Below are 14,748 nucleotides of genomic sequence, written 5' to 3'. Positions count from 1 at the left end.
AATAATTCTTTATTGTTTAAGCCACCCAGTCTATGGTATTTTTGTTATAGCGCCTGAACTGACTAAGACAGCTGGGTTTCCGACAGGCAGACCTTGCTCCGGGGCATGCGTGTTCTATTGGCAAATTCAAACTTCATCTTGAAGCATCACCTCCAGCTCACCAAGCTCTCCGACCCTGCCGTAAGAGCAACCCCTCTCCTTCTTTCTTCCTAGTCAAGACTCCACATGTCTCTCTGTATATGGCATAAGATAGGGTTACATTTTTTTCCCCAAATGAAGAGCTAATTGTCCCAACATCATTTATGTAATGTTCATCTTTCTCTTCCATTAGAAATGCCAACTTTATTGTAAACCAAATTTTAACATCTACATGAATTCGTTTCTAGATTCTCTATTAGGTTCTATTGAACTACTTATCCTGGCATTGAGCCCATACTCATATTAATACAGATTCAAGGTATGTTTTGATATCTTGGAAGACAAATTTCCCCAATAATTGTTCATCTTTTCTAAACAATTTCTCTATTCTCATATATTCTTTTATTCATAAGATCTTTAGAATCAGTCTGTCAATCTTCATGAAAAATCCTTTTGGAATTCTGGCGATTGCACTGAATTCATAGATTGGTTTTGGATAAATGGTATATTTATGATATTGAGTCTGGAAATACATTATGCCTCTCCCATAGATCTTCTTTTATAAACTTCAACAAAATTTCATAGGTTTGAATGCAGCTCCACAGTTAATTTCTCCTATCTGTTGCCTCTTGGAGTACCTCCAAATCATTCCAACAGCCACAGCTGTGTTCTCCTGCATGTATGTGTTTCTGCTTTCTATCTTTTCGGAATCTTTTGAAATTCCTGGTCTGTTGACGACATGCTTTCTTATTTTCATGCTGTTGAGGATTCTGAAAGGAGAGAGTATTTTGCTTGTTTAGTATCTCTTCTGTCGTTGTGTGGGATTTGTTGCAGGAGGGAACGTAGCCCTGTGTGCTCCGTCTGTTCCTTGATCTCATCTCTTCACTTTGTGTGGTGTGGGGTGTGTGTGTGTGTGTGTGTGTATAGGAGACAAGCAGTTTGGAAATAGTGAGACCAACACATCAAGGACACAGACAGCTAGGGAGCAAGCTCAAGACTTAGACCAGAAGTTGTGTCTCCATGGAAGAAGGTAAAGATGCTGTTTTAAAAGCGTCATCTCAAACAACATGGGTAATCTTCAACCTTAATTAAGAATATCAATATTTTATGGAAGAAAAGGAAATCAAGGAGTTAATCCAAAAATGCGGTATTCCTTGCTCTCTTCTTTCGTCGCTCTTTCCCCCAATGTTTTATTACAAAAAACTTCAAATTTTACAGTGAACACCATACACCTCTATATAGAGTTTACTGTTAACATTTTATTATACTTCTTTTATCTTATAATTATCCCTTTACTCATTCCTCTATCTATCCACTAATCCATCTTATTTTTTATGCATTTCAAAATAAATTGCAGATATCAGTCACTTTCCCCTAAATACTTTAGCATGCATATAATTAACTGGAGTTTAATATTTGTTTACAGTTTTTTTTTCTTTTGGTGTAAAATTTACAAACAAGGGCAAAACTCGTAATTGTACATTTACCGAGGTATGACCAATGTATGTATCTGCGAAACTCAAATCTCCATCTAGCTATAGAACAATACTATTACACCAGAACGTGCCCCTGAGCCCTTTCCCAGTCAATTCCCATCAGCAACTCCCCAGAGTCAACCACAGTTCTGATTTTTTTTCTACTACTTTAGTTTTGCCTGTTCCAGCATTTCATTTAAATGGCCCTCATACTATATATATTCTTTTCTGGAAGTCTTTCACTTAGTGTGATGTTGTTAAGAATCTCGCATGCTGCTGCATGCATCAGTAGTTTGTTGCTCTCTATTGCTCGTGGGTATTCCATTGAATTATTATGCCAGTTTGTTCATCCTTTCTGCTATTGATGGATACCTGGGCTATTTCCAGTTTGAGGCTATTGTGCATAAAGCTGCTATAAACATTTTGTAAACATACGTTTCCATTTCTCATGGATAAATGCCTAAGAGTGGAATTTTTGAGTCACGGGATAGGTGTATGTTTAGTTTTATTTAAAAAACTGCCAGACGCTTTCCCAAAATGGTTCTACCATTTTCCATTCACACCAACAATGTATGATAGTATGGTTGCTCCACTTCCTCACCAAAATTGGTGGGAAGTCACTGTAATTTTAATTTGGATTTCTCTAATGACTAATGATGTTAAGCTCTTTGTGGTACACTTTCGAATGTCTACTTTTGTGAGGTGGCTGTTCAAATCTTTTGCATATTTTATGGGTAATTTATTATTGAGCTGTGGGAGTTCTTTATATATCCTGGATATCAACCATTTGTCAGATTTATGTTTTGTGAATATTTTTTCCCCATCTGTGGCTTGCCTATTCATTCTCTTAATAGTGTCTTTTGTGAGCAGAAGTTTTTAATTTTGATGAAGTCTAATTTGCCCATTTTTCATGGTTGTTGTTTTCTGTGACCTAAGAAAACCTGGCTCATCTTCTGAATCACAAAGATATTCTCCTATATTTTTCTCGAAAGCTTTATAGTTTTAGCTTTACTTTAGTCTGATCCATATTGATTTAGTTTTTGTGCATGATTTGAGGTAGGGGTCAAGGTTTATTTTTTCCCATATAAATATCCACTTATTCCAGAACCATTTGTTGAAAGGACTTTCTCCCCCACCCTCCATTGGATTACTTTGGTATTTTTATCAAAATCCAAATGTCCATATAAGTGTGGGTCTGTTTCTGTGCTCCCTGTTCTGTTACATTGATCTATTTATCTATCCTTCTGTTGATATCACACTGTTTTGATTACTGTAGCTTTATAGTTAGTCTTAAAGTAAGATAATATAAGTCCTCTAACTTTATTCTGCTTCTTCAGGATAGTTTTGGATATTCTAGGTCATTCATATAACCATATAAGCTTTAGAATCCACTTGTCAATTTCTACTAAAAAATCTGCATTAAATCTTTAAATCAATTTGCAGAGAATTGATATCTTAAAAATATTGCCTTCCAATCCATAAATATGTTATATCTTTCCATTTATTTAGGTCTTTCTAAATTTCTCTCAGCAATGCTTTTTAGCTTTAGTATAAAGATCTTGCATGACTTTTGTTAAATTTATTCCTAAGCATTTTATGTTTTTGACAGCATTTTAAATTGAATTTTTATTTTATTTACCTATCATTTACTGCTGGTATATAAAAATACCATTAATTTTTATATATTATCCTTTTATCCTGCAATCTTACTAAATTCACTAATTAGTTCTAGTAGTTGTTTTGTATATTTCTTAGGATTTTCTACACAAACAATCATGTCATCTGCAAATAGAGGCAGGTCTACTTCTTCCTTTCCAATCTTAATGCCTTTTATTTCTTTTTCTTGCCTTATTGCAATGGTTAAGACCTCCAGGGCACTTTTTAACAGACATGGTGGAAAGCAACCAACCTTGTCTTGTTCCTAACCTTTAGAAGGAAAAAGTTCAGTCTTTCACTACTAATATGATGTTAGTTGTAGGTTTTTCATAAATGCCCTTTATCAGATTGTGGAAATTCATTTCTATTCCTAGTTTGCTGAGAGCTTTTAACATAAAATGGATATTAATTTTGTCTAATGATATTTCACATGATTCTTCTCTTTTATTCTGTTAATATGATTAATTACATAGATTGATTTTTCATGTTCAATCAAACTTGCTTTCCTGGGAGAAACCTTACCTGTCATAATGTATTATCCTTATAACATATTTTTGAATTCTATTTTCTAATATTTTGTTAAATATTTTTGAATCTAAGATGTTCATAAGAGATATGGATCAGCAATTTTATTTTATGTAATGTCTATGAGGTTTTGATATTAAGCTTACACTGACCTCATCAAAAGAGTTGAGAAGTGTTCTCTCCTCTATTTTCAGAAAGAATTTGTACAAGATTGGTGTTGTTTCTTCCTTAAATGTTTAATAGAACTCATCAATAAAATCATCTGGGCCTGGCACTTTCTTTGTCAGAAAGTTTTGATAATAAATTCAATTTCTTTCATAGATATGGGGCTATTCAGATGATCTGCTTTATCTAGTATCAGTTTTGTAGTTTTTAAGAAAAAATTGTCCATTTAATCTAGGTTGTCAATTTTGTTGGCATAAACTTATTCACAGTATTCTTTTATTTTCCTTTTAATGTCTTAGCCACTCTAGTATTAAACCCACTATTGTATATGATATTGGTATCATTTTCTCTTTTCTCCTGACCAGTGCAGCTGGGAGTTTATGAATTTTGTTGAATTTTCAAAAAGCCAGCTTTGGGCTTTGTTAATTTTCTCTATTGTTTGCCTGTTGTCTCTTTTGTTGAATTCTGCTCTTATCTTCTTCCTTCTACTTACTTTGGGTTTATTTTGCTCTTCTTTTATCACCTTCTTAGGGTAGAACTTTGGGTCATTGATTTTAGACCCTATATTCTAACATAAGCATTTAAAGCTGTAAATTTCTCTTTAAGTACTGTATTAGCTGCATCTCACAAATATCTGTGTGTTGTATTTTTATTATTACTCAGTTTAAAATCTTCTCTAATTTCCCTTGTTATTTCTTCTTTGACTATGGATTATTTATAAGTGTGTTATTTCAAATATTGGAGTTTTCCTAGTGATCTTATTGTTATTGATTTTTAATTTAACTCCATTTTGGTCAGAAAATGACTCTGTAACTATATGATTTCAATCATTTTAAGTGCAATGGGACTTGTATTATGGCTTAGATTCATGTTACGGTTTATCTTGATGTGTGTATCATGTGCACTTAAAAAGAATGTGTAGTCTGCAGCCACTGAGTGTAGTGTTTGATAAGTATCAATTAAGGCAAGGTGCTTGATAGTGTTGTTCAGATCATATATCTTTGCTGATTTTTTTTTAATTTAGTTCTATCAATTGCTGCTAGGGTTGTATTTAAATCTCCACCTGTTATCATGAAATTGTCTATCTTTCCCTTTAATTCTGCCAAATTTTGCTTCATGTATTTTAAAGCTCCATTATTATGATTACCATGTCTCCCTGGTGAATTGATCCTTTTATCATCATGAAATGTCCCTATTTAACTCTGTTAATGCTCTTTGTACTGAAGTCTATTTTATCTGATATTAATATCACCAATCTATCCTTCTAATGCTTATTGTTTATATAATTTTTTTTCCATGCATTTACTTTCAACCTATCTATGTATTCATATTTAAAGTTCACCTCTTAGAGGCAGAATAGAGTTAGGTCTTCCTTTCTTACCCATTCTGATAACTTCTGTCTTTGAATTGGAGTGTTTAGTCCATTAACATTTAATCTATTTATTAATATGATTGGAAAATAGGTCTACCATTTTCATATTTATTTTGTTTGCCCCTTTGTTTCTGTTGTGTGTGTGTGTGTGTGTGTACGTGTGTGTGCATGTCTGTGCGTAAGTGAGTTTTACCCCTCTGTTCCTTCTTTGCTCCCTTCTTTGGATTATTTCAATTTGTTTTTTTTTCTTGTGAGAAAGATTAGTCCTGAGCTTACATCTGTCGTCAATCCTCCTCTTTCTGCTGAGGAAGATTGGCCCTGGGCTAACATCTGTGCCCATCTTCCTCTACCTTTATATGTGGGACGCCTGCCACAGCATGGCTTAATAAGTGGTGCACAGGTCCACCCCTGGGATTCTAACCTGCGAACCCTGGGCTGCCGAAGCGGAGCACATGAATTTAACCACTAGGCCACGGGGCTGGCCCCATTATTTCAATATTTTTAAAAATTAAAATACACTCACATTTATTTACTATTAGCCTTTTAGCTATATCTCTTCGCATTATTTTGTTAGTAATTGTTTTAGAGATTACAATGTACATCTTTAACTCTTCATAGTCTGATTAGGGATAATAATGTACCACTTCATGAAAATTGTAGAAACTTTACAGTCCTATATGTCCTCACTGTTATTTATGCTACAGTTTCACATGTATTATATCTACATACATTATAAATCACACAAGAAAATATTATAATTTTTGCTTTAAGCAGCCCTACATAGTGTTAAAGAATTTTTTAAAAATAGTCCTTTATATTGATCCAGACGTTTACCATTCTGATACTCCTCATTTCTTCCTGAAGATCTGCGTTTCCACCTGGTATCATTTCTTTTATCCTGAAGAACTTCCTTTAGCATTTCTGGCAGTGCAGGTCTCTTCAGCAACAAATTCTCTTAGTTTTATTTTCTCAGTGAAACATTTTTCTTTTTGCTTTCCTTCTTAAAGAATATTTTTCCTAAATACAGAATTCCGAGTTGATCGTTCTTTTTTTTTTTTTCTTACAGCACTTTAAAGATATTGTTCCACTATCCTGTGGCCTTCAGAGTTTCTAATGAGAAGTCCATGGTTATTATAATGTGTTGTTTTTCTCTGTTTACTTTCAAGGTTTTCACCTTGTCTTTAGTTTTCAGCAGTTTGACTCTGTTAGGCCCAGGCGTGGTTTTCTTTGTATTTATCTAGCTTGGGGTTCAATAACCCTCTTGAATCTTAGTCTATTGTAAAATTTGAGGAATTTCCTGCCACTATTGTTTCTTTTTCTTTTTTTTTTTACTTCATTCTCTATCCTCTCTTCTGGATTCCAATTACACATGTGTTAGACCATTTGATATTGTCCAACATGTTCCTAAATCTCTGATAACCTTTTAAACAAAATCTTTTTCTTTCTCTTCTTAAGATTGGATAATTTCTATTGATCTATCTTCAAACACACTGACTCTTTCTTCTATTATTTCCATCCTGCTATTGGGCCCATCCAATGAATTTTTAATTTCATGTATTGTTTACTTTTAGAATTTTCATTTTGTTCCTTTGATGGTTTTTATTTCTCTGCTATTATTTCTTATCTTTTCATTCATTGTGAACACATTTTTATTTATATTCTTGAGCATAGTTATGATAGTGGTTCTAAAATCCTTAGCTGCTAATTTCAACATCTGGGTCGTCTCAAGATTGGTGTCTATTGATTGTCTTGTCTCTTGAGAAATGGGTCACATTTTTTTGGTTCTTCAGATGTAAAAAATTTTGAATTGTACCCTAAACATTGTAAATATTATCTTGTAGAGACTCTGGATTCTGTTACATTCCTCTAAAGAATATTGATTTTTTGTTGTTGTTGTTTTATGAGACAATCAACTTGACTTTACTCAAACTGTAAACTCTGACTCTTGAGTAGTAACTCAAATCTCAAATAAATTATTTTAGTCTTAGCTGAAATCCATCCTGTGCATGGATGGTTCAAAGGTCAGTCAGAAACTTGGGAAGAATTTATACATAGAATTAGGGATTTCTTCTCTCTTGATTTCTTTTTTTCTAGACTCTCCACCACTTTCTAAAAGTTGTAGTTGTCTCAAGCTCTGTTCTGGTTCTTCAAACCAGAAAGACTACAGATTTTCTAGAGGAATTTTAGCCAAACCACATGGTACCAACTGTGGCCTGCTCTCTGGCTAAAAGTCAGAAAAACATGTAACTCATCCTATGCTGATCCCTTTTGCCAAGTGGCAGCTCCTCTCCAGTATCTTCCTGCTTATGTTAATCCCCAGTACCTTCATACAATTGTTTGGGTGGTGTGGCTTTTTGTTTTTTTGTGATTTTGTTTTTGTATTTTGTCTATAGTCTATAGTTATTATCCGTGAGAAGGCTGGGTCCTGTTGGAGCCGCTAAACCATAACAGAAGCAGAACTCTCTCTTTGTTCTTTGATTGTAAATATAATATAAAAGTTAATTATGCTGAGATGTACACTTAAAATGGTTAAAATGGTAGATTTTATATTATGTATATTTCACCACAATAAAAAAATTTAAGTTATGTTAACTAAATATCTAATTTAAGCAAAGGCATTTTAAGTTTAATTGGAAAAAAATGCAATGAGCCTAAACAAGATTTGAATGATTTCATATGCAAAAGAAAAATGCTTTTGCACAACTACTATGAAAAAAAAGGACTATATTGACTGTTTTCTGGAAGAACAAAGTACAATATATGACATCACTGGGAGAAGGAAAAGGAGGAACAAAGTATTCTAAAGATACATTGAAGGGGCGTGATCCTTCATCTAGAGAAAGGATTCCATCTACACATCCTAGTCCAGTGCATCTGCAACTTTAATGGGCATACGAATCACCTGAGGGTCTTGGAGAGCATAGCCTTAAGAAGATCCTGGTATCTTTCACTTATGCATGAAACCTTGTGATTTGTAACAAATCTATGACTTATATTTTATTTGTACTTTACTTATCTGCAATGACAGATGATATAAAATGTGTGTAGTGGGAGATGGGTAGAGAATGGTGAGTCTCTCTAAGGGTTTGTAGTCCTAGTTCCATATAAATGGGCATCTCATGTAAAGAGTGCCTCTTTAATGGCAACATTAACAAAACATCACTCTAAAAGCACACAAGACAGCGTGGCAATATAGACCGAATTCATGAACATTTTACATAATTTTCAATGAATATGTCAATGCAGATATACATATACCCTCCTCTGCCATATACTCCTCTTAGCTAAATTCCAGTGAACTCAACTGTCTTATAGAAAGGGTGAAAAATCAGTGTTTCTTATTTGGTGTTGATGGCAGACATCATTAACTGATCACGACGTACTTCATCACTGATTCAGAATCCATTTGAAAATAGGATTTAAAGTCACCACTGAAGTTGATACCTATTTGCCCTCCTATCTTAGAGCCTTTCTAGCACAAGGTGGATGGCAGTCAGGATGACAGCCAGGAACTCTCCTCTCCATTTAGGTAAAGACCTAAATGAAGAATCTAATCAAAGGAATTTGGACAAACCTGCCTCAGTGCATTTTCTGTATAAGTTTCAAATTCTCTCTAAATTATATCCAGCTAACAAGGCCTTCCGTATATAAAAGTGGAGAAATGGTCTCAGAAAGTACTGTTAATGCAGAACACTTTCTTGACGTCTTTTTGGAGCAGGGCTTACTGAACGCTCATTTCCTATGATGACACATCTACTTTGACTTAAATTGTGCCTCACCCGACAATTAATGCAGACCCCTCCACCTGCATAGACGCCTTGGACATTCAAGCTTGCCTGCTGCCTCTCAACATCTGGATCATAGTAACAGTCGACAGCATGGCCATGACAGTTGCATGCTGAAAAAAAGCATACTAAGTCAATATTCCATCATTACTATGAGACATTTAGTAAATACCCCAGAGAGGATCAGTGCTCATTGAGCTACAATAAAGTCTATTCTGGAACATCAGGGACCCTCAGTGGAAAATTTTAGGGATTTTTACACAAAGGCCAGCCTATAACAATATGCAATTTTCAGCTTCTTTCATTTGACATTAAGTGGGAGAGATTTCTCTTTTTAAAAAAATAAGATATATGATTACAACAAATTAAGATAAACCAAAATGCCAATTAGGCTTCACACACAAAAGAGAATATTGTTATATCTGTTATTACTACTACCGACAAGAATAATTGAGCTCTTGTTACACTGTGAAAAGTGTTTTACATGCATTATCTCATTTCACCTGTGCAATAACTCTCTAAGGTAGATACTATTATCCTCATAGCCCAGATGGGGAGGCCAAGGCTTACAGAAGTTAAGGGATGTGCCCATAGTGACACAGCTCATAAGTAAGAGAGTCAGACTCCTGACTTGTCTTTGTTCAACTCCAAAACGTATTCTCTCAGCCAATAATCTAAGCCTTTCATCTCAGCACTATTTATAATAGCGATAAATGGGAAATAAGCTTAATGTCTAATTACAGGGAAATGGCTAGCAAACCACAGTACATTTGCTTGACTGTCAGTTCTATGAAGGCAAGGACTGCTCATGTTTTGTTTGCAGTAGAGCACAGTCCCCAGCACAGAGTGGTACTGAACAAACACTTGTTGGGTACACTTGAATCCACTGAATGACAATACTATGTGCCAGCAAAAAGGATGTCAAAGAGTTTTTAATAATATGGAGGAAATATCTAAAAGTATCAAGTAAAAAAATCAGGATATAAAATTGTATAGATAATACAATCTAGAGTATTTAAAGTATGCGTAAAAAAAAACCCTAAAATACCTAACAGAATATTAAACATGGCTCTCTCTGGATAATAAAAATATTGGTGATTTTATTTCCTTTTTTTTTTTATACTGTCCAAGTTCTCTACAAGTAACACACAATACTTCCAAAATTAGAAAATGTAATTTAAAACCTATTTAGGATTTTCATCATTGCCAAGATGAAAAAGATTTAAGATGAGTAAAATTCTTGTTCTTTCTTAGGCAGAATATATATTCCACCTAGATCAAATTTTCCAAGCCTTTCCAGCAATTTGTATGTTTCAATCAAGCTCCCAGATAAATATATTAGGGAAGAAGACTAAATTAGAAATTAGACAAATTATCCTGTTTTTAACAGGCTAATCATTTCTTATTTTCATTTTCCCAGTGGTGCCATGATAAAAAAAAATTCGAGGCATTTCTATTTACTACATTGGTTATTTCTCAAGAAGTCTGTTTATTTTGAATTGCACTAACTCAAATGGGATTTAGAAAGCACCTTAAAATGGATCTTAACAGGTCTGATTTCCAAACACTGTTTTTGTAATCTTTAAGCATTCTGACAAGTTTAAAAAGGTGAAAAACTAATGAAAGGAAATTTAAAAATTTTTTTCATTAGTCCTGGAGTAAAGCATGATATTCACTGAAGGGTTCCATTAATCTGGAAAACTAACCAAATTGCTAACATTGGAATTCATGTGATAACACTTATGCAATCAAAGTATCCTAAACATTGAAAGAAACAACCCTGATTATTATCTTTTCCTCTTTCTGGTCCCATTATCGGGGGGTGGGGAATGGGGAAGTCACTGAGAAGGAACCTGTTAGCTATGACTATAAAGTGAGAATGGCTAGCCAGGTAACCCCCTGGACCTGGAGATGCCCCTGAGCATTTCCCTTGGGCAGCATCAACCCCTTCCCACAATGTTAGAACCTCTCAAAGCACTCTGGGAACTCCTCACTGGAAATGGCTTTTGAGTAAATTTGCTGGTCATAGGTATTATCAGTATTATCTCTTAATAGTTACAAAAAATATTTGGCCAAAGAGTATAAAGTACAGACTTTTTCTTACCCGCTAGTTCAACAAACCTGGATCCAAACACCTTTTGGTCATTTCAAAAAAGCAAATCCATCTACAAATGCTAAGAATATTCAGAAAAAATAGGCCATAGTCTCTGAAGCAAATAACTAAAGGTTACAAATATATTTTCAGCAAGTGGAATAAATATGTGGCTTCCTAAGAAGATGGGTTTAAAAGAAAATCTTCAGTTGTTTGTTAAAAACAACAGTTTTCTTACTTTATATTGCACCCATAATTAAAAGCAGCCTCTTGTCTTTTTTCCTTCCTTCTCTGGTGCCCTCCGTCCTGCACCCACCTCCATCCTCCTACACTCCCACCGCCCCCCTGCACCCTCAGTGCTTCCAGCTCTGTTTAGACACCAATCTCACCACCTTCTCTGGACCTCGGTCCTCAAAATAGTTAGGATTCCGATCCAGTACCACAGCCTAAGAAATGGTAACGGTTTAAAATTTAATAGTGGCTCCATCATATTTAAGATTGGTAAAAAGAGAGGCCAACATGTTGAAGCCCTCAGCCCAATCCTTGCATATAGTGAGTGCTTAACACATATTAACGATTATTATTGTTGCTATTTTTGTTTCATATTTATATCTGAACTGAGAGCAGGGCACTTTTACCTCCAGTCTGTGAGTTTTTAATTACAATAGGCAGACCTGAGTCCCTATGACTGATATGGTCCCACTCTCTTCACGAGCACGGGGAAAACCCGGCATCAGTCCTCAGGTGGAAATGAGGGGAAATTTTGGGTGGGGCCTTGCTTCCCTGTGCCCCTCCCCCAGTGCTCACCCTCACACTCATTGCTCCGCTCCCACGTGGCAGGCCGCCAGCGCCTCTGATTGTACCCAGCACAACAGTGATCACACGTCTCCCCGCACGTGTGGTGCTGGCATTCACACCGAAACCTGGGCCTATGACAAAGCACATCTCAGTTATTGAAAAGTTTTGATTAAGATCAGTTGTTCCTGTGTGAAAAGCTGAGAGTCACCATGGTCACCCATGGTACCATTTATTGAGTAATTATGAGAACAAAGCTCTTTGCATACATTATTTCAGGTTTCCCTCATCCTGCTTATTATCTCTATCTTACAGATGGTGACACTAAGATTCAGAGATATTAAAACACCTGCCAAAGGTCAAGTGGTGATAAATGGACAGCCAGATTTCAACCTTAAGTTTGTCTGAGCCAAAGCTCCAGCTCCTTTTTCTCTATCACCTTGTATTACAATAAGTGAACACATGAGCAAGCAAAGGCTGAGTTTACTGAGATGTGTTTAGTACCACCTCTTCCCAAAGATCTGGCGTAGTCCTGGGAGAAAGGTCTGCTCAGGTTTCTTGCTCCCCACCTGGGGTCACACACAGAGAGTCACTGAATCCAAGAGACAGTTACTAGTAAGATCTCAGAGGACCCTGCTCCAAGAGGCCGTGCCAGCTCCAACAAATGGCTCCGTCGCAGAGCCAAAAGCTGACATTACTCAGCAAGGCAAAGGGTGACAACCTAAAAATCTATGTTCAAAGAATTATACATCTGCCTTAAAACTTCTCTAAGATAAAATGAAATTGTTGTAGCCACGGCATTGGATTAGAACTCCAACTCTGAGCTCCCATTCATCTGTGCTTGAAAGAGGATTCAAACAGTTGTCTAAGAAGACTCTTGGTTGTGCCTGTGGGGATTCTCTCGACCTTCCGAGGGGAGGTGGGATGGCATATATTCAGTTACACTCCTTAAAGAAGGTGTCATCCTGTTAAAGCACACAGATGTAGATTTAACTGGCAGCATACAATAACCGGAGTCCAAATGGGCAATTTCAGCCCGTTGCCAATGAAGTATTTGCATAAACTGGACTGAAAGAATATTTAGGGAAAATTGCTTGAAGAACATATAGTCCAACTACTCTTATAGGAAGATTAAAATTGAGCATAGCAAAAGAAAAAGAGCTAGGTACTTGTCTGAATCATATTGGCACCCCCAAATAATTGCTTTTTCTGACTCTCAGCCCAGGCTGATGGTTGATATAGAAAACTCATCCTTGCATCTGCTGAAAGGATGTTATTAAAGATGTTGTTGACTAGAGAATCCTCTTCATGATGACCACTCCACCCCGGGCCCAAGGAAATTTCTTATCTGGTCCTAGTGTCAAGAGTCATGCTTCTACGAAGCAACTGATTACTTTTTAGATTATGATCACAGTGAAATACGAAACTGAGCAGGATTCCCTTTTTGAGTAGACGGCTAGGAAACTCAGAATTAAATCTGTGATCCATCCATGTTTCCATGCATCACGGTCAGCATGGTATGCGTGCTTGATTAAAGCCCTCTTCTGCCGCTTCACGGGTTCTGCTTGATTAGAAACTACCTTTTCTGATTGTCCAGCCTTGGCTCCCTCCATTAAGTCACTAAATCCCCTTAAACATAAGATTTTTTCCTATTCATAGAGGCCTCTATGAATCATTTGTGCAGCTCAGCCTGTTGGGCAGAAGCACACCAGTAGGCAGGCGGAGGCAAGGCAGTTGTGTCTGTGTAGACTAGTGGCAAACTGAACCCTTCACCGAAGCATGGGGAGGTGGCCTCTCCACACACATATACCGGGGACAATTAACTGCTCAGTACAGAACCCTGCCAGTTCTGCCAAGGTCAACAGGGCTTGGCAGCCCTTCCAAGAGGGAAGCTCAGACCTTCTCCAATGACTTCAACTCCTCTCCCACATGACACCATTTTATCTCAGGCTCAGGGACACTAAACCAACCTCTTTTGTCCCCTCTTTCTCCAACACAGGACTTCCCTGACCTGATTTCCAGTGTCTTAGGGCCCTACCCTCCAGGAGCCTACATGGTGGTGATGGATTAATCACTAACAAATAAGTCCTTGCCGATTAAAGTCTAGTCAGTTGATGGATGCACACTGCTATCTCAGACAGCACCATCTGATCCCTGAGGAGGGTTGACAACATTAGGGACTGCTGCTGGTCAGGGAGAAGGGATCCACAAAGCACACCACATAAACTGGAAGCTGGCACCTCTGTCTGAACGTGAAGCTAGGCCTAATAATATACAAACCCGAATCTGACTAAAAGTAAAATATATTTCTGCTAACTGCTGCTCATGGGGAACCACAGACTTCAAATAAAACATCATTGAGAGAAAATTATTACCATATCTAGCATCCAGGAATTTCCAGCCCGTAAAAGTATCCCTCTAGTGGTGGTAACACGAGTGTATACAGTTGCCAAACACTTAATATTTAAAATCTATGCATCTTATTTTATGTGAAATATACCTCAATTAAAAACAAAAAAGGGTACCATAATTTTATTGCTGCATTATTCACAATAGCCAAAAGGTGGCAGTAACCTAAATGCCCATCAACAGATGAACAGATAAGCAAAATGTGGTATATACATAATAAAATATTATTCAGCCTTAAAAAGAAAGGAAATTCTGACACATGCTACAACATGGATGAATCTTGAAGACATTATGCTAAGTGAAACAAACCAGTCACAAAAAAACAAACACTATGTG

The 14,748-nt window shown here is 36.3% G+C and overlaps 1 protein-coding gene across 2 annotated transcripts in view; it reads right to left on the bottom strand.

Moving 5' to 3' along the window:
* Positions 1–14,748, bottom strand: part of LAMA3 (laminin subunit alpha 3) — a 248,035-nt gene that overhangs the window by 167,205 nt on the left and 66,082 nt on the right. For both annotated transcript variants that reach the window (XM_087439074.1, XM_087439073.1), the window contains exons 7-8: positions 12,016–12,137; positions 9,111–9,229 (exon numbers count right to left, since the gene is read on the bottom strand). In XM_087439074.1, coding sequence (XP_087295200.1) covers positions 9,111–9,229; positions 12,016–12,137 — 241 coding nt within the window. The remainder of the gene's footprint in view (positions 1–9,110; positions 9,230–12,015; positions 12,138–14,748) is intronic.

Source organism: Ceratotherium simum, chromosome 14, assembly GCF_057802395.1.
Source record: "Ceratotherium simum simum isolate JZ-2026a chromosome 14, ASM5780239v1, whole genome shotgun sequence".
Taxonomy (NCBI): Eukaryota; Metazoa; Chordata; class Mammalia; order Perissodactyla; family Rhinocerotidae; genus Ceratotherium; species Ceratotherium simum.
The sequence above is the reverse complement of the archived record's forward strand: the minus strand, read 5'-3'. Positions and strand labels throughout refer to the sequence as shown.